Raw genomic sequence first — 21,253 nt, 5'->3', positions numbered from 1 at the left:
TAAAAGCTGCGTTCACTTTAGTTGGTTTCTAAATATCAAGTGCACCTTTTATTGTCAAACCAGTTTCTACGTTGGCAACATTGTTTATTTAGACGTCAAAATGACGATATCAGAGAGTACAATTTAGATTTTTGAAATTCTCATTGTAAATAAGATTTAAATGCTAATTATTAAATAGAACACATGACAAATATCTATATTTATTGTGACGACCAATAGTTCCATTAGTTCTAGTCAGAAATGTTACTTAATGACTCGCCATATGACATAGAATTTTTCTACAACTTTTACGTGAAATTCCTTGCGGAACTGTTGTTGTATTTTAGGAATTTCGCTCTTTACATAAGCTTATGGCTGTTGGGGTATGTGTTGGTGTGTTGTGTGGTGTATCGGCGGTATGCAAGGCGGCTACCGACGAGGACTCGTGGAGCTTTAGGCGCGAAGAGAGTGTTGGTAGTGGTCGCGCACCCGGATGACGAGTGCATGTTTTTCGGGCCCACGATCTTCAGATTGTGCGAGCAGGGTGCTGACGTGCATGTGTTGTGCTTATCTAATGGTATGTGACATTACTTGACCTTTAATCTGTATTATTCCTTTCATGTTTGCGAGGTAAAGGTCAAATGTTAATCAGGTGGCCATTGATAAGAATAATTTCTATGCAAGAGCATAATATTAGAGGACTTTCCTACCTATTAAGAAAATATATAATATTCTATTTCAAACAGCTCAGTCTCAATTTAAGGTATCAACTAAATGCATCATTTTAAAATAAAATTTAATAAATTTTCAGGTAACTTCGAAGGCAAAGGCCGTTTAAGACGTAAAGAGCTATGGGATGCTTGCAATGAGCTGGGTGTTCCAGACGAGAACATATGTTTAATAATGGACGATAGACTGCAAGACAACCCTAAGATCAACTGGCCAGTGCCCGTATTGGCCAAGCTGATCCATCACCAGTTAGAATCAATAGATATAGATACGCTTGTTACGTTTGACCGAGGAGGTGTCTCCGCACATGCCAACCACTCCGCTGTGTTCTATGCTGTTGCTTATATGTTTGTTGAGAAGTTAATACCACAAAGTAAGTAGTCAATATCAATATTGATATGATTTTGTTAATGGTGATTTGGAACATTTAACTTAAATTAAACTTGTTCAACGGGTCTCTGTTCCTTTCGGCTCCTCGTATGCCTTCCAAAGGTCCAGGACCCTGTGGTCCAGATCAAGGAAAAGAACTTAATAATATTGATGCAATAATATAATTTTAAAATGACAATTGTAAAATAAATATTGTTTCTTTGTTCCAGGATGTACTGTGTACACATTGGATTCAGTGAATTTGTTCAGGAAATACATTGGATTCCTTGACCTGCCACTTAGTTTCTTATTGTCCTCTAAAAGGTGAGTGAAAAAGCTTAACTTATCAAAAAATATCACTAAGAGCTATTAAAAATTTTATAGCTTTCTCTCACCAAATTGCTCTTGAAATTTTCTTCTAGTGCACAGTCATACTTACTCTACCACTTAAAATGATCAAAAATAAAATATTATGTAGTGTGGATTCCTACATCTAATTTATCCATGTGATATTATTAAGAGAGACTCTATACAATGTGATAGGCGTGGGACTTCTAACCCGTTAAGGCTGAGTACTACATCTAATTTTATCGACAAAAAAAATAATATGGGGGTTGAACCCCTAATTGAAAATATAGGAAAATAGTGATTTTTTCGGTAAGAATAATTCACAAATTATTTTTTTCTCACCAAAACATTATCAAACATATGAAAAAAGTAATGAATTAGTTAGCCAAGGTTATTAGCTACCGTTTGTCGTCTTTTTTTTGTTTCTACGACGCATACAACCTTTGATATCAAAAAAAGTCAAAAAAATATTAAAATGGCCATAATTTTTAGGGGAGGGGATTCGACCCCTTCGACCCAGGACTTTTGTCGTTAAAATTAGATGTAGTATTCAGCCTTAACGGGTTAGAAGTCTCGCCCCTATCACATTGTATATCACCCAAACCTTAAGAGATGCTGGTATATCACCCAAACCTCTACCTGCCATATAACTTTTTGATGCGGTTTTATGTAACTGTTTGAAGAGGAAGACGTCAGTTTCAAGATATTCTAGACGCCCCATATTCATGAGCAGCAATCCGCTACACACGACTAGTCAAGTTCCTCTTCAAACAATTACGTGAATATGTCGAAAAACATGATAATTAAAACCTTTTTCAAAATTCCAGATACTTTCTACGCTGGACGGAAAGCCGTCGCATAGTCCGAGCGATGAAGAAGCATCGTTCACAGATGGTCTGGTTCCGGTACCTCTACGTGTTCTTCTCAAGATACATGATCATCAACACGTTGCGGAGAATCAGTCTCGCAGACATTGAGCTTGAGTTGGAGGTCGATGATTAAGTACAAAGACTAAGCGAAAATAAAACAATAAGGTATGTTACTGTTATTAACGGACGTAGGAAGCTAGATTTTATAACATTTTTATAATGTTCCGATGTCTAGGCTATGATGTGTTTTCAAAATGTTGACCCTGGAATATGGCGGCTATTAATGTTGAAAAGTAGTCATATTGAGTAGAGAAATAGTGGACACGACTTGTGGGCAATAAGTTACAACGGTAAGCTGGCTACTTAGCTCTGTAGCACGTAACGTATCAGATACAGTATCCAGTGATCATGTAGGCAAGAACCCGCTGCAAGCCGTTCGCTGAACACAAAGGCGACTCTGTGAACCGTGTACCAGCCGTACCCAATAGCAGGTTGATACTGTATCTGATATGTTACTTGCCCAGCTTACCAGCTATACACTGAGGGTAAACAGTTTCATCTGAGGTCTTAGTTTTATTCTGAACCTTGGCTATGTAAATTTTAACCAACCATCCTACGTTTTTAATATGCACTAAATAGATAGAACTCACTTACACAAGTGGGCTTTTATTCATTGAAAAATTATAAAAAAATTAATGTGTCCATGTTCTTTTATAGTATAATTGATGGTCTTGATACAATTTATTTCTCATCCTACCTATTAGAACAAAACTGGTTGTTATAAATACTAAAGTTACTTTAAAATAGTGACTAGTGAGCTTAACGATTCACTTTTATCCAACTAGATATAGAGTATGCTTTTGCATGCACATTCTATAATTTCAATTTGACAAGTTACAATCTAGTTTTTGTGACAAATAAAAATTATGATAAATTTTTAATAATTAATTCGATTGATTACTGTCTAATTAGTTTATTACTCATGCTAAATTAATTTTCTGATAATTATGATTGTGAGATAAAATATCAAGCAAAAGTTTTTTTTTTCAATGACTCAACATCAAAATAACTCAGCCTGTATCAGAGAGATAGCAAACACAGATATTTTGTCAAATTTGGTTAAAAATTGTTGTTTCCTTCTTCTGTTGATGAAAAGTTAAAATGTTGTAATGTTACATTTTAAAGTGCCACCAGAGGCTTTCTAAAGGACAATAGCGTATTGCTATCACTGTTTCTAAATGAAGTGTTCTGAATAGTGTGTAGGGTTAATTGGTTAATTGACGTTAGGGTAAATCATTTCTTGTAGGGACTGGGTATGTAGTGGAAAAGGAGAGAGAGTGCTTCGATAGCCATTGTGAGCTTCAAATCTTCCAAAAGGATATTTTAATTATTTATTCCACCTAATCACGGTTCTATTCTATCATATGCAATGCTATGAAATTCAGTCCTGAATTCCTTTAATACATTTTCAATCTTAACATTTTGTAACAAGGTTGAAAATCTAATGGATTATTTGACCTAGCAACCATAATGTATGTACTGAAGTAATATTACTGTAAAAATATATTACAGAAATATTTTGACATAGGAATCTGAACAATTCAGTTCATGTATGCACTGCAGAGCCTTAAATCACATGAGCTATGTAAATATGTTATAGGTACTTCAGAACAAAGGAAAAATGTGGATTCTGCACGCAAAGGCGCGGGTAGCTGTTGAATGTAGTTACCTACAGTTTTCACAATTAGAATCATGGTGTTCGTGGGATCATATTGGTCTAAGCAAAAGCTCTTAAATGATATTGAGTCAGTTCCAACTGTATGATAGACGAGTTTCTTTAAGTGTCGTTATCAAAATCGGGACTGCTGTTCCAGAGATCAGAACGAGGGCTACCGTTTCTTTTTTTGCTCAACAGATGGCACTAATCTATATACTTAATATTATAAAGCTGAAGAGTTTGTTTGTTTGTTTGAACGCGCTAATCTCCGGAACTACTGGTCCGATTTGAATAATTATTTTTGTGTTGGGTAGTGCATTTATCGAGAAAGGCTATAGGGTATAAAACATCACGCTATGACCAATAGGAGCCAAGCAGAGCGGGTGAAACCGCGCGGAAGTAGCTAGTATAAAGTCTATTTGTCCAATCACTTTAGCTGTCAAAAAGTAACATGGACAGTCCCTTACGCTTCACTAGCGACATCTGTTGAGCAAAAAAGAACCGGTATTATTGTCCGCTATTCTGTTATTTAATATTAAGATTTATTATATAAGGTGAACCTTGCTGTTGACGCTTGTAAGATGAATTTATTTAAACAAATTATCTAGGATTATGTTCTATGTATGTATGTAAATAATTTGAAGTTGGATGCTAACTTACTATGTGTTCGTGTTAGAGGTGTACAGCAATATTTGTTAATTTTGTGATTACTTTTGTAAATTTGATAATGAAAGAAAGCTTGGTGTGTCAGTAGGTTTGAGAATCGGTTCTCGGGCTAAATCAAGGACCTCTCAACACATATTAAGTTAGCAATCGTACTATAGTACCCTTAGTACGAGTTTGCTTTACGTTGAACGAAAACGAAACGTGAGCACGTTCAGCGCTCTCATTGGCCGGCTCGAATAAACCAACCAATCAGAGCACGAACGCGCTCTCGTTTTGATTACTTTAAACGTAAAAAAACTTATACTAATGGTACTGTTCTCACATACACAACTGTCATAAACAGTAGTGTAATGGTTTTAAACTATATTTTTTTTTAACTTTTTGTAAAGTTTTTTAAAATTTCATCTGTGCTACTGCGTGTTAGCGTGGATATAATGTATGTATGTATGTCAAAAGTATTTCAACCCTGTGATATTAAGTTCTTTTGTTCGAAAATTGGCATTTTTTATTAATTTCTTATTTATTTTTTGAGTTCAAATAAATTATTAACTTGATTAACGTGTTTTATTTAAGTTTTTTTTTCTTAATAATAGCTATTACCTATTTGTACTGTGGCTAAATGCCACTTTAGCGCTTTTCCACAGAGAGAGAGAGAGAGTAGAAAACTCGGTGTATGGTGATGACACTGAAGTGTCGAAATTGCTGCGGACTGCCTAGCTAGTTACCGGGGCTCCGGCTCAAAAAGCAGTAGTTTTTAGTCAGTAAGATTCTGACACTTCTTCTCGCCTCGCCCAAGGCGGGAGACGCTATTGAATTATTTTTCCACCTCAAAAAAGTGTAACAAGATTCCCGGATCGGACAAAGTAAAACGCGGCTTTTTTCGATTTTTCGAAAAATTCTCAGTAGAAGCACGCAGATGCCCTTTGCTCGAAATGCAGTTTATGCAGTCTACAATTTTAAAACCCTTATCAACAACATGTTTATTAGATTATTATAGAGCTGCAAGAATGTTTTTGTATAGTAATATATTATTTTGTTTGCTAGGTTCCAATATCGGTTACTATCTACTGATAGTATTGTGTTATTCTAAATACTACAAGTAAAACAGAAACAAGTCACAACCGATTAAATTATTTTATTTGTGTTGGCCTCAAAATATTCATAGTACATTTTACAACAAATGTTATTTCATTACATTATACTTATCAATGCAAGAACTTCAAACTTTAAATAGCTAAACATTTAAAAATTGACAATTTTAGCGACTATAGATAACTATGCATCGATGAAATTTTCATAAACTACTAGTGTGGAGCGAGTTACAAGCTTAAACGATTTACAGTACATGCACCGGGTACCATTACCTGCGAGGTAAAATAAAATAAATCATTTGTGTACTTAACTTTATTTGGTAACTGCAACAAATAAGCTTTAACAACATCCAAGCGAAGCTTCTATATTACAGGAGCTGGTCTCTGGCGACGGCCCGCCGGGAGTAAGTACTGGCTGCAAGCACTAGGCGAGCTACAAGCGGGTGCCATTCTCTAACGCTACAAATAAAAACGACTACTCGCAAATATATTATCACGCTGTATTTGATGTAAAACTTATTACAACATAAGTAAAAAAAACTTAATTAAAAAAGGAAGTGCAGTAAGAAAGAAATCGGCCCGACACAGCTCCCGCGCGGGGCCCAGTGGCGCCACCTCGCGGACACTGGCTGCAGGAACATCATCCAAGATACACGAATAATTTCAAATTGTACTGATTCAATAGTTACACGTCCACTGTTCATACGTCGCGTGAACACAAGAGAGCGAACAAAGATTAAGTAGCAAACGATAGCAACGTCACCGTCGGTACAAACTGGAATGTCACACAATTCATAAAAATACTGATTTGTTAAACAACAAAAACTTATTCATACAAAATATAATGAAAATTCACTAGCCGAGGATGTTGCAACCTGAACCCACCCCAATAAATAAGTTAACAACGATACCACAATATAAAATAATCCCAGACCGCACCTTAGCTTACATTCACCTTGCAACACCCTCCCTCACCCACCGGAGGCCCGCGACATAGAGTAATTATACAACAATTTGTAGTGCGCCACGTTACACATAACGTTACATATAACACAACAGACGAGCGACGAGCGCGGAACACAACAATAAACATCTGGCCGCTGTTACACCGGTCTCGTTGCGAACTAGATGACGAATTCAATTACAATATTTATATATTTCTTTTTATTAATTATTTAATTAGGTAACGACAACACTACCTGTTAACCATTGACTACATCGACTTATTAGTTATTAAATATTATCTATACCATATTATATCATTTCTTCTAATGGTAATCTATGCCCTCGCTTGAACTGAGATCGCTGGTCAATGCGTGGCGGGTAAATGTCTACTGTCATACGATTGATTGATTTATTTAATTAAGCGTAGATAGAACGAGAGTCATACAAGAACGCCGCATTGTTACAACTGCCTGCAGTTGTTAGTGTTACCGCGAACAAGTGGTAGTGGGGACTGTACTCATACATGTACTGTGTTCTAACACGTTCAACTTATTATATTTCAAAATATAAAAATACAAATGCAAACTATGTTACTTAATAGAAAACAATAAAATCTCAAAAATGTTACACACTCGTATGTTCTGCGGTATGTCGGCGGTAACACTGCAATCTCGAGCTCGGGCAGACTGGGAGCTCTGCCATGTCGGCACGCGATCAATTCATAGTCGACTGAGCTACATTATACTATAATGGACAAAACATTATTGTTTTTGCGTGAAATAACCCCTTTAGTCAAACGCCTAACATTGATAATAAGTCTAATACCGAGATGAATGTATAATTCAAGTAACGTGTGGTTGGCTACTCGTTGTCGGCGCGCATGCCGCGGACCTCGCCCTGGCGCCGCAACTTCTCCAGCTCCTCCTTGGTGCGGTCCTCGATGGCGCGGATGTCGGCCATGGTCATGCCGAACCAGTCGTCGATTGAGCAGAACACTTGTCTGGAAAATAAACAGATCGTTTTTTAATTATCATGTTAAATATAGGCTTACTCACCCACATAATCATTAATTTTGTATGTGTCACGAAAGTTATTATCTATACTAATATTATAAAGCTGAAGAGTTTGTTTGTTTGTTTGTTTGTTTGAATGCGCTAATCTCCAGAACTACTGGTCCGATTTGAATAATTCTTTTTGTGTTGAATAGTGCATTTATCGAAGAAGGCTATAGGCTATAAAACATCACGCTATGACCGATAGAAGCCAAGCAGAGCGGGTGAAACCGCGCGGAAGTAGCTAGTAAAATATATTTTCTTACAAATCTTTTACATTTTCAGGTGCTCTTATACTTAAGGTAGTTTATACTTAACAAAATATTTCTTTTCACCAACTATAAGCGACACCTAAGTAAGTTTCTCTTAGTCAAGAGATGATTTATTGAAAACGGTCATATAGCAACTATAATTAGAAACAATTCGTTTCATTTTCAATATAAACAAACAGTTAGTTCCCTTACTGGATTCTGTAAAAGGTGGCAACATTTGAATAATTGTCAGTGATAGTAGTCGTCTATGTGGCTAGCTTATCTACACTATCATATCTATATAAACAAAAATGATTAATAAAATGTGTTGCTAAGCGCAAACACCTGACCGACGGGACCGACCCAAGTAACGACGACTTGAATATCAGAATTCTCTTGTTTGATCTAGGTTTTTGACAGATATTGAATAGAACGTGTGAGACGAGTTTGCTCAGCAGTGGCCACTTATACTTATCAGTTATCTTGGCCGGCTTGGCTATTGTATATTTGTATAAGATATTATCAAAATTCAACTATGGCTGAAATTGAACATTAATCATTACTTTAAGCTTGCTCTCCCCCTATTACATATAACACAGATGGTGAAAAGTGGGAGTACATTGTATAGGACCTCTGCCTACCCCTTCGGGGATAAAAGGCGTGACGTTGACCTTGCTAGCTCAACGCAGGTAGGCGAATTTCAAACTTATAATTATGACATGATGGTGGTTCACTGCTGAACAAAGGCCTTCCCCAATAATTTCTACATAGGCCGCTTGTAAGTTAATGCTAATCGAAATAGAAATAGAATAATCCACAAAATAACTTCCAATATAGTAACGGTACTAAGTAATATCAGTGTAGTGATAAGGACACGTGGCCCACAGCACTATCTCGCACATTAACACGTTATCTATTATTCACAGATAACGGACACGCCAAACAATTAATTATTACAACTCTCTGATACGTATCGACTAATATTCTAATGGAGAAATAGGTATAACATTGAGAACTAAATGTAAAACAATTATTATGATTGGAAATAATTTGTATGTAAATATACTGAGTAAAGTTCTACTAAAAAGGAATGTTACGATGGTTTGGACATGTAGAAAGGATGGATGAAAGCAGATTTACGAAAGAAATATTCAAGGCGAATATGAATGGGATCGATTGGCGATATATTAAGGCCAAATTAAAAGCACCTTTAACCGACAAGCGTGCATAAAAAGACTGATGACGAAAGTCACGATATGTAAGAATCGTAGCAATTGCGTTCCTTTATCTTTGCCTACCACCATGGGAGACAGACGTGAGGTAATGTAGGTATGCTCTACTAATATCGAGTCACAGAGGGACTCTTGCTCATGAGAGTAGGCTGCGCGACGACGTCGCCGCGTCCTCTTCCCATAAGGAGAAGGAATTACCACCTTGGTGAAACAAGACGAGCTTCTCGTCTATTATAAAATGTAACATACCTATGGAATATGGTGAACAACCGTCGCTCCGACTTCTGGATCACGTTTTCTACTTTACTCTGAAAAAAGATAACAATATACATTAGTAAATCGGGCAAAGTACTGATGAACTTTTTTCGGCTTTTCGAAAATTTTTCAATAGTAGCACGGAGTCTAGAAATGTGCCCGGTATATGGCAATATAACATAAATTGTAAAAAGTGAGTGTACATTATACGGTTGCATTTTTACGTGTCATAACGTGCCTACCCCTTTGTGGATAAAAGGCGTGACGATAGATATAAAAAAAAAGAAGAGGCCTTTGGTCAGCAGTGGCCGCTTATAGACTGATTGTGTGATGTGATGTGATGTATGTACTTTGATTAAAATAAACATAAAGATAAATAAAACCAACCTGAAGTCCGAACCACTTGAACTCAGCAGTGACGAGCTTGTAGCATGTCATTACGGGTTTCACATCGTTCTTCCAAGTGGGGCCCACTAGAGGCCCGCGGCCCGTCTTGGTGGACTTGAACTTGGTGGGGTCCGTCTCTACCTTGTAGTCGGCGGAGGACAGGGGGTCATTCGCGATGTCTATGTGGACCACTTCACGGTTCTTTAGCTTTTCAGGCGTTAGCTCGTGTACCTGGAAAGAAGAGATCAAAAAAAGTTGTTTAACGTCTTATCTGTCGATGTATGACACACAATAGACAATAGAAAACACATTGTGTCTCGCGTAGTGTGCCTCTTTTTTGTGAGTGAAAGATTATGAAATTATTCCTTCTGGATTGAATGAGGTAGGAGGTGTGTTAGGTTGTTAACCTTTTCACCGCCAACAACTTCTATAGAAGTTCAGGATTTTCGTGCCGTCCACGCCACTACTTCTATAGAAGTTCATTGTATCTACCTACTATAAGAAATACATTTACGATACATAAAACATTTGTTTCTTTGTAATTTTGTAATATGGACACGACGAACTATTTTTTCTCATGCAAAACAGACTATTTTCTGTTTTAAAAAGGTAAAACATAAAAGGTTTCAAATAATTTTATGTCCCGCACGCCAACGACTTCATATCAAGTAGGCCAGTGATGTGACGCGAAAGTTGCATTCATTAGAATCTTTATTTACTATAATATTTGTTTTCTTTTCCATCGAATCGTTTTTTGAATTCTATGAATAAAAAGAAATTCCGGTCAGTAAATAACGTATTACAATGCGTTTAAAAATTAATGTACATCTACCTATAAAATCATTTTATTGAAATTAATTATTATGTACTGAGGGTTTTCGATATTGCTAGACCCATCTCTACGTAATGGCAAGATGTCGAGTGACACTAGCGCCGTCAACTTCAATAGAAGTAAACCTGTGACGTCGTAAGCGCATAGGCGTCAAGGTCATTGTGTCATAGTGCCGGGCGACGCGTGCACGCACATTTTTCTTTCCCAGTGCAGTGCAAAATGACCGAATATGATTCGGATGAGTTGTTGCGGCTGTTAGAAGGTGTGGAACCTGATTCTGACCTTGATGTTGAATAGGAAAGCACATCAGAAGAGGACGATAATGTATTAAAATAGTTACCATCCATTTCCAAAACTACACATATGTTGCCACTTTTAATCACTACAATGTTCCTGATTTTAAATGTAAACTGAAACCAAAAGCAAACCAAGCTCTATAGAAAGAAAGAAAAGCATAGACAACTCTATTCCTTACGAAATTTATCGTGCTATGAACGCCAATGACTTGATATGAAGTAAACAGACTACGTTATGAAATGAATAGTGAAGTGGCTAATGTTACGAATTATTATTATTATCTCTAGCAACTCTATGCATGTATCTTCATCTCCGATAACGGATACCCATTTTTCTTAGTATAAATGTTCATAAAATAAAACAAATTATCATTATAATTTAACAGTTTGTATTTTTAATTGTAAATTTGAGTACCAATTTAAATTTACACATATTTTTTTTCATTATCGACATGATGTTACCGCCATCCCTACTTTCGTACTATACATTTATTATACATTTAAGGCGGGTCCAGACATGTATCATTTGCCCGATCCGATCACCGTATCCGTATCGTCGACGCGTATCATGATCGCATATGTGGACGGGGAATGATACGCGTATCATGATACGCGATCTCGATACGCTGTTATGATACGGCCCGTCCCATGTCATGTCGGTTTTTGTCCGATCATCAAAGGTGATACAGATACGGACGTGGGTCAGTCTGGACGCGTCATTAGGTCTCTCATCAAAGCTCTTCCTCCAAGTCTGTATCTGTTTCTAAATAATTCCGTTTGCCACCATCGTCTCTGTTTTGGTTTTGAAGTTAGAATATTGTGAATGACAATAAAACAGGCACATGAAATTGCTAAATTCTCGTACACTTCAACCAACTGCGACAACATGTTTGATCGAGAGCAGAAACTGAACTAAGCAATTTGATACGCGATCATGACTATTGTGAAGATACGGATACGGAGCAAATCGGAGGCGTCCAAAACTTGATACGGGGCTTGATACAAACGCAGATACGGATACGGTGATCGGATACGGTGATCGGATCGGGCAAATGATACATGTCTGGACCCGCCTTTATACGTTGGCGTACGGCGACACATCGTGTTTAGTATAGCTGGGCGGCGAAAAGGTTAAAAACACCTGTTTTATGTTAAAAACTTTCTGCATAGTGTATAATATAAAAATAAGTCGGGTTTTCTTTCCTGACGCTATAACTTCAGAACGCACGAACCGATTTCCACGGTTTTGCATTCATTGGAAAGGTCTCAGGCTTCGTGAGGTTTATAGCTAAGAAAATTCTGGAAAAACAAGAGTAAAGCAGGAAAACAGGGAAATTCATTGGTGGCGGGTTTGCTAGTTGCTAGTGATGTAATAAATGTAAAAAAAACAGCTAATTATAAAAATAGTTTTGAACAAAGTGAAATAGAAATTAAACAATTTAACATTATAACCACAAACTTTTCTACACTACCTGAAAAAACCTTCAAAAACACCAATCCAAACACAAAACACGATAAACGACCCTACGATTACAACAATAGAGTATAATATTATAAAAATGTCATCACAGGCGACCTTGTGTTGCCTCCGTCAGTAGGTAATGACTGTAGTAATCTCATTACTTGTGATTATACGTGGCGTGTACGCAGTGTAATTACAAGTAATTGTACGCGACATCCAGGTGACTGGGGCTTGTGTTTATGTTAATGTTACTGTTTATCTAACGGGTATATGTAAGACTAGCTACTTCCGCGCGGTTTCACCCGCTCTGCTCGGCTCATATTGGTCATAGCGTGATGTTTTATAGCCTATAACCTTCCTCGATAAATGCACTATCCAACACAAAATGAATTATTCAAATCGGACCAGTAGTTCCGGAGTTTAGCGCGTTCAAACAAACAAACAAATTCTTCAGCTTTATAATATTAGTATAGATAGAGGTAAATCTTACTAATGTTATAAATGCGAATGTTTGTGAGTGTGTTTGTTACTCAGTCACGTCAAAATTGTTGAAAGTTTCATGATGAAATTTTGGAACAGGGGTAGATTATGTTCTGGAGCAGATATACGCGTTTTATCCAACGGGACTGCTAGCGAAGCCATTGTCAGAAGCTACTTTACAATATAACCTACATTTTAATTGTATTTGTTGGTCAAATCTGGGTCCGCTAATTGCTTCTGGTGAATCATTAAATAGTTAATAAATAAAAATTCTAATCCCTGGGGTAGTATAAATCCCACACCCCCCTAATTTTACTCTCTGAAAGCTAGCAGTCTTATGAAGATTTCCCCCATCATTAAAAAGGGTACATAATTACAACGAAAAGTGTGATTGTCAATATTATCTCTTAGATTCTGACATTCGAGTTAAGTTGCCTATTTGGCAAAAAGTGATTGTTACATTCAATCAATAAGCGCACCTTTTTGCTTATACTTTTGGGGAATTATGATTCACCATGTACACGGAAATAATAATCGGTTTTCGTTAATGGAGTTTTGTATTACAATTGATAATATCGAACCACACTTGAATAATTGATTACAATTGATAAAAAGCCTTTCGAAATCATTCGGGGATATCCCTCCTTATTGTAAAGCATTATTTTACCATCTTATCTACTTAACAATCATAATCTAAGTTTACTTGCGACCATAAGCAGTGCAACATGCGTTATGGGTGTGTTTGCAGTCACACAATTTCATAAGCACATCACACCCATGTTCGAAACAATCAATTATGGATCGCATTACCCTTAGTACGTATTTTCTTTACGTTTAAAGTAATCGAAACGAAAGCGCGTTCGGCGCTCTGATTGGTCATCTCGAATAAACCAACCAACAAACTCGTACTAAGGGTACTGTATTGCCTAACCAATTTGAAGACAATTCTCGTTAATTACCATTAACATAATTTCACATTTATAATATTAGAAAGATACGCCTACTTTTCACCCGTGTTAGAAGGCCCATGTAACAGGGCTTGAGCCCATATTGTCAATGAGCCATGCCACAATTTCATTGTATCTACTTATCAATGTGCTTTTCCACTAGAGATGCAGAGTGCTGTGTACCAATGAATATGATTGGTGGAAGCCAAACGCATCAGGAACGTAGCATAGCACACCTCTGGTGGAAAAGTTAAACAGTTAAACATACAGTTTCATCACTTGCCATGGTCAGTCAAAATGTCACCCTTGAAACTTTTAACCTAGTTTTTTCGTAGTGTATGTACTATGAGTAATGACTTTAAAGCCACCTTGACATTCTAGCATACCACCATGAATGTAGTACTATGTAACCTTATCTCTACTGTCAGTAGTTTTCAGTGTTAAATCATAAAATTATCGGACTAGTACTAGCTAGTATAATAACAAGTAACAACTAGTTTAAGCAAGCGTTCTTAAGACAATTACCCCATATATTATTCCATAATCCAGACTATAATCTATCTCTCCAATTCCATCCAGTAGTATTTTCGTGAAAGAGTAACAGGCATATTAAATACATCCTTACATACTCACTAACTTTCGTATTTATAAGTACATATCGTCAAAGAATTTATGTCAATTAATCCTAAATAAGGCACTTTTGAAACATCAAATTAAATTGTCTGTGAGTGAAGCTAGGTGCTCATTCTAAAGTGTAGCTTCGAATGGAGAAGAACGAGCAAGAAACTCCATCGTATTTAAGATAGGATAGCAGGAGTTTAGGAAGGTAGGATGTTTTACAATATCACCACCTAGACGGTGCAGCCCGAGCAGTCACCTAATATGTCCCAGACCTAACCCACCTCCAAGCCAATAACATGCTATATCTATACTAATATTATAAAGCTGAAGAGTTTGTTTGTTTGTTTGAACGCGCTAATCTCCGGAACTACTGGTCCGAATTGAATAATTCTTTTTTTGTTGGATAGTGCATTTATCGAGGAAGGCTATGGGCTATAAAACATCACGCTATGACCAATAGGAGCCACCAAGGCGGGTGAAACCGCGCGGAAGTAGCTAGTCACATATAAAACACAAAGAGACAAGACAAGATACTCTTTATGTTTTCCTAAACATTAAAAACGCAACTCAATGTCAAGGAAACCAGTAATGGCTGACCTTTGCACCGCGCCTACTTAAGTTAAACGACCACCGACACTTGTACCCACTTACTTACATAACTATACTAGCTCTTGGCCGCGACTTTGCCAACGCAATATTGATTGAATACCCCCTTTTCATCAACCTCTCCTATTTTTTAAGGAAGCATATGCTAAGATTGATGAAAGTGACATTTAATAACATTTTGGTTGTTTCTAATCTGTAAGTGACACCTCACAGTAAAAGTAAGGGGTTAGTTTAGGAGCTACGTCACGCTACATAACTTATTAAGAGATGGTTATTACGAGTATTATAATACCTGAACGAGTAATCAGTTCCCTCTTGTTTGTTTATTCGAGTCGGCCATTCAGATCGTTTTGATTACTTTAAACGTAATACTCGTACTAAAGCTACAGAGGTGCAGTTAGTTGTGTGAAAGGGGTAATCCTATATGTAAGTTCCTGGTACAACTCCATACTACTTGGTTCATTGTGAGACATTTTCGAAAATCGCTTTTCCTAACCTGGGTATAGAAACCGCGACTTCTAGCAGTTGCACCAGCGAACACTCGACCAAAGACGCAGTCGTACTTTGAGTTTACACGACTAATTTTGATTATCTAGGAATTCTGCAATTTTAAATGAGTGCTATCTATCTCAGTCTGTTAGTCACTCTAAAAATATCTATACATAAGTAGTAGTAGTAGTACATAAGTACACTATGTACTTATATTGATTAGCAACTTCAACTCCATTTAAGATTATGTCGTCGAGTATTTGTTTCGTATTTTTACACAAGTTACATCAGACCACGGCATGCGCCATTAGTTAAAACAAATGTTTGTTTATATCTGTTTGACTGTAACAAACTTGTTTTTCTTGTTTTCAGTTAGATGTTAATAGAGAAGTTATAATGCGTTGCGCTTACGCTTAGTTATTGTAACGATTTATCAAGAATTATATTCATAATATAAAGACAAACGCCTCGTTGGTCGATTGGTCCTCGTTAGTGCGACTGCCGGACAAGGGGTACTGGGTTCTATTCCCGAGTCGGGCAAAGTATTACTGGGCTTTTTTTCTAAGTAGTAGCAAATGGTAATAGGCTCGTCCCCTATTACATGGGACTTATAACACAAATGGTGAAACGTGGTTGTTCATTATACAGCGGCATGCCGTAATGTGCACCTCTGCCTACTCCTTTCGGGGATAAAAGGCGTGACGTTGCAGTATAATATAACTATATATCCCCCAACGAGACGTATTTTTTTTTTAGAATTATTAGTACATTTTTAGGTACTTTAAGATTAAGTTTCTCTTATTATTTTTTACTTTTTAAAGGGAAATTAATTTTTATGTCGGGGGTTTTTTAAATTTTAATTTAATTTTTTATTTTATACTTTTTATAGGTAGGTTAGGTTAAGTTAGGCTTAGTATATTACATATACTTACTATAATTTCGATTCTTTTTAAGGTAAAGATTACATCTAAGGTCAAGCTCGTTCGCTTTTTTTTTGACTTATTAATTACTAGTTTTTGTTTCTATAAGTAGGCTAAAGATTACATTGGTGCAAGATTTTTTGTTTATAATAAACAGTTAAATTAAAAAAATATATAGTTTTTGTTATTAAATTTTTATTTATTTTTAATTTTTTATTTAATTTTTTATTTTTGTTAATACGAAAAAATAATATCTTTCAATATCTTCTTTCAGTGTGGTTTAATTTGAGACCCCATCCCAGTATATTTGCAGTCCTTCGGCTAATCTGCCCATAACTTTAAAACGGCTCAACCGATTTTCATCAAACATGTCTAAGAACACTCGCACATAAGTCCCCTTTCATACAAAAAAAAACTAAATTGAAATCACTGCATCCGTTCGGGAGTTACGATGCCACAGACAGACAGACAGACAGACAGACAGACAGACAGACAGACAGACACGTCAAACTTATAACACCCCTCTTTTTGCGTCGGGGGTTAAAGAGTATTATTTGTAAAATACTTTTCAATAGTTTACGTTTCATAGTACTTCTCAATGACGGAAAGAAATCTTCATAAGATGCCTAGAGCTTAGCATTTGGGGAGAAAGACTAAGGAGTATGATATTTTTACCTCATTAAAACCATTACAGTGAAATTAAAACACGACAATATATAAACAAATGTTGTACTCACATTGTACTGATCGCCGGCGTCTGGTAAATGCAGTGATTCTATGCAAATAACGAAGTTCTCCTTCATGTAGCCGGGATTCTGAAATCAATAAAGGCAATCATTAAAACTTCTGTTAACCCCGTATCATCATTATCGGCCGAGAGACGTCCACTGCTGAACAAAGGCCTCCCCTTAGTCCTCCACGTAGAACGACAAGCCGCCACCTGCATCCACTGGCTCTCCGCCACTCTGACGATGTCGTCGTCTAACCCCGTATACCCGAATATTTTTTATAGGACCAAAAAGGAGAATGTTTGAATAGCAAACAGACAAGTCAGTTCCAAATTCTGTACCCTTAGTATGAGTATGTTTTACCTTTAAAGTAATCGAAACGAGAGCACTTTCGGCGTTCTGATTGGACGGAGTCAATCTACCAATCGATTGTTACGATCTCGGTACATGTACCACAAACTCGTATTAAGCACTCTTATTAGCCGGCTCGAATAAACCAACCAATCGGAGCGCCGATCGCGTTCTCATTTCGATTACTTTAAACGTAAAGCAAACTTGTACTAAGGTTGCTGATCTAGAAATTATAATGCGAGGACTGTCTTCATCAGATGACCTTCAGAGGGTGATAGTATGATGATGATCATGAAGTCAACAGGTGTGTATATGTACACAAGTCACGAACAATCAACACATTCAGCACAGAAAACCGACGTGACACAACGCTTGCGTTGTGTTTCGTCGTGTGAGTGAGGTTACCGGAGACCCAATTCCCTCCCTTCCTAATCCCCCATTCCCGAACAACAACCCTTAAATTCCTAACCCCCAAAAAGCCGGCAACGCACTTGTAACGCCTCTGGTGTTTCAAGGGCCCATGGGCAGCGGCGATTGCTTACCATCAGGTGATACGTATGCTCGTTTCATAAAAAAAAAATTCAGCATAATCCCAAAAACCCACCAGATAAATACATCTAAATTATTATTGTTAACCGCATCGAACATGATATTCGAAACTTCATCTCTATTCCTATGCACATAAGGATAATTTTGGCACTGCAGTTTGTTTTTGATTATAACCATTAGTAGCAGATAAGATAATGATGTCGTTTGTTAAATAAATACGAGAATTTATTGGCAGCGGAGTTTTCAAAGGTGTATTTATTACTGGGTAGAGTACTAAAATGAATTGCATTTATCACTACTTGTTTGAACGTTTAGTCCACTTTCGGACCCTCGGCCCCTAAAAAAAGATTTGCTCATTGGTGTCAACTCGACCCCTAAACATAGTCCACACTCGGCCCCCGGGGGACGAGAGTGGATTTTCATAGAAAAGACATAGAAACGTTGTCCACTGTCGTCCCCTAGTCAGGAAAATTAATTATGGTACAGTCGACTACAAAAGTTTAAAAGACACAAGGGGTATTTTTTTTTAAATTAATAACTAGCTTTTGCCTTAAAAAGTAAAAAAAAATACCGTTTTGTCCGCCACTTTATCCGCGTGGAATACTGAATTCATAGAATAAGTAATACTGAAGTAGTTATCGATAAAATGCAATATTAGTTTATTTTACGGGTTAAAACGACTAGTTTCAAGATCGATGGGGACTCATAAAACGTAAAGCTACAATTGTTACCGTAAGCACAGTTCGGCAGTATGGGTACGCGTTCCACGCTTCTTCGTGCACCTCCAGGGAGCCTTTGGGCGCCAGCAGCCTGATGAAGGCGGGCACCTTCGAGGCCAAGTGGTAGATCTTGTATGTGTACTGCCCCGACGAGAACTTGCCACCTGCATCATTAATATTGGTTAGTTAAGAAAATAAGACAGACTTTAACTTTTCACGTATAAAACTGGCTGTAGGATTTCATAGAAATAAATTGTTTGTATTTGTATTTTATATTTAAGGAAAGTTTTTGATAGCATGTTTGTCAGTTAAATGAAGTATTTATTAACTTTCAGTTAAAATAGAACCGTATTTAATAAGCATTTGTCTGTAGCTACACAGGTAAGTAAATAACACATAAAATATATGTCCTCACGTAGATGATAATAGAACGAACTTAATACCACGTCCCTGGCAAAATCTCATTCGTTTCGTCTATTCATGAATAAATCTACAAGTTTGACTTTTCGTATCATCATAGTGTTATTTTATAATCTATTTACAGAAATAAATATCATTTATATCATTTATCATTTATATCATTTATTTATATCATCAAAGAGTCTTCTAAGGTACTAAAACGGACTACCTAGCGGGTTTACCGGGGCTCCGACTCAAAGCAAGGGAAGGAATTGAGTGGTTTTTAGTCAGTAAGAGTCTGACACTCCTTCTCGTCTCATCCAAGACAGGAGAAGCCATTGGATGATTTTTCCCCCTCAAAAAAAGGTACTAAAAAATTACCGAAATCGCCATAATTATTCTTATTTGTACGCAACTTCTGACTCGCACTTGACCGCCTTTTTATAGTGGCAAGTAGTGACGAGTGTGCCTTAATTGAGTTACAACATCGACGCCCGATGCCCGATGTCTAGTGCACCGGAACGCTCTATCGAGTCTATCGAATGGATATCGACGTCGCCACTAATTGGACGATCCCCATCAACACTATGGAAGTCTATCAGAATCTATACCGTCTATTTTTGCTTCTCAAAGGTCTTTTGATGACAATATCTTGCCAGCTTTTTTTATGTGTCGGAGATGAGATGGCCCGGAGTTTTAAGACGCCCGCTTCCCTTGCATGAGGGCGCGGTTTCGAAATCTACCAACGGCAAGTACAAATGTGACTTTCTTTTTAGACGCCACTGACATACGGTGAAGGAAAACATAAGAATGGTGCTTAAACCTTCTCCCTGCCAAGAAGAGGCTTTTGGTCAGTAATGGTATTAGGCCTGTGTTTTGGAAAGGCTTTTATCGCTATGGTCAAGTCGGTCTACTTGTACCAAAGCATGGCTCCTTTAACTGTTAATAAAGTAACTAAGTTATCATATTACTTCGCTTAAAACTTTAAACCAACGAGCCAGTAATGAATACGCATAAAATATACAAAAAAAACGACCTTCAGTTTTTTTACAATATTTTTTGAACTAACCAAAAATATGTATAATAATTTCTTCATAATTTATCTTATTTACATACGACCCTTGTGTTCAAATCTTTCCATAAACATTTTTTTTTTTCCTTTTTACCGACGTCATCGTTATCGTATGATGTTATAGGCACTTATAGTAGTTATTAGTATTCTAAAAATAATGCTATCGTCACCTCATCTTGTTAGTCATCAAGTTAGTAGCACTAACAAACTAGTACAGTACCCTTAGTATGAGTTTGCTTTACGTTTCAAGTAATCGAAACGAGAGCGCGTTCGGCCATGTGATTGGTTAGTTTATTCGCGCTGGCCAATCAGAACGCCGAACGCGCTCTCGTTTCGTTTTCGTTCAACATAAATCAAACTCGTACTAAGGGTACAGGTAACCTTATCTAAACTACTATAGTTTCAATCTCCTTTCTCCGTGTTCTACATCTGCCAAAACTCAATTTCGAGTGGGTGAGAATTAACGTTTGGCCTAGAACTGGAGTTAGGTAGTTAGGTAAAACTTGTTATGAAAATAAATCCATTTAGTGTGCTACTTAAAAATTATAATACTGTTGCGTCTTCAAACTAATTTGTTAAATCAATAAAACACATCGATGTCTGTAGTAGTTTCGGTGAATAAGTCTAAGCTTTAGGACCTCGTCATAACTTTTTGCCAAATATACACACATACAGAACCTCACGCCTGTCTCCTATAGGGACAGAGAACGGAATACCAATTGCTACGAATCTTACATACCTCTTTCGCGCCAATAATACAAAAAGACTAAAGTTGTTTAGTAAGAATCATAACTGGACATTTGGCAAATAAGCTACGAAATACTACTCCTAAAAAAGCATCGAAATAAACTCTAAAGTGTTTTTAAACAGTTAATAATATAATTAAGTCTAT

General features: G+C 36.9%; 2 protein-coding genes across 2 annotated transcripts in view; one reads left to right on the top strand and one right to left on the bottom strand.

The window, feature by feature from the left end:
- Positions 1 to 84: 84 nt before the first annotated feature.
- Positions 85 to 5,231, top strand: LOC118275082 (N-acetylglucosaminyl-phosphatidylinositol de-N-acetylase). Its single transcript, XM_035592940.2, has 5 exons — positions 85 to 556; positions 791 to 1,081; positions 1,308 to 1,401; positions 2,253 to 2,459; positions 3,955 to 5,231. Exons 1-4 carry the CDS (start codon positions 241 to 243, stop codon positions 2,425 to 2,427), a joined length of 876 nt encoding a protein of 291 aa, XP_035448833.1. The 5' UTR covers positions 85 to 240; the 3' UTR covers positions 2,428 to 2,459; positions 3,955 to 5,231.
- A 566-nt stretch (positions 5,232 to 5,797) lies between these two features.
- The window catches only part of LOC118274636 (phosphatidylinositol transfer protein alpha isoform), a 31,120-nt gene continuing 15,664 nt past the window's right edge, over positions 5,798 to 21,253 (bottom strand). The window contains exons 4-8 of the mRNA XM_050697090.1: positions 18,903 to 19,054; positions 17,281 to 17,358; positions 9,891 to 10,121; positions 9,498 to 9,556; positions 5,798 to 7,713 (exon numbers count right to left, since the gene is read on the bottom strand). Coding sequence (XP_050553047.1) covers positions 7,575 to 7,713; positions 9,498 to 9,556; positions 9,891 to 10,121; positions 17,281 to 17,358; positions 18,903 to 19,054 — 659 coding nt within the window. The 3' untranslated portion in view covers positions 5,798 to 7,574. The remainder of the gene's footprint in view (positions 7,714 to 9,497; positions 9,557 to 9,890; positions 10,122 to 17,280; positions 17,359 to 18,902; positions 19,055 to 21,253) is intronic.

Source organism: Spodoptera frugiperda, chromosome 11, assembly GCF_023101765.2.
Source record: "Spodoptera frugiperda isolate SF20-4 chromosome 11, AGI-APGP_CSIRO_Sfru_2.0, whole genome shotgun sequence".
Taxonomy (NCBI): Eukaryota; Metazoa; Arthropoda; class Insecta; order Lepidoptera; family Noctuidae; genus Spodoptera; species Spodoptera frugiperda.
This window is presented reverse-complemented; position numbering and strand designations above follow the sequence as displayed.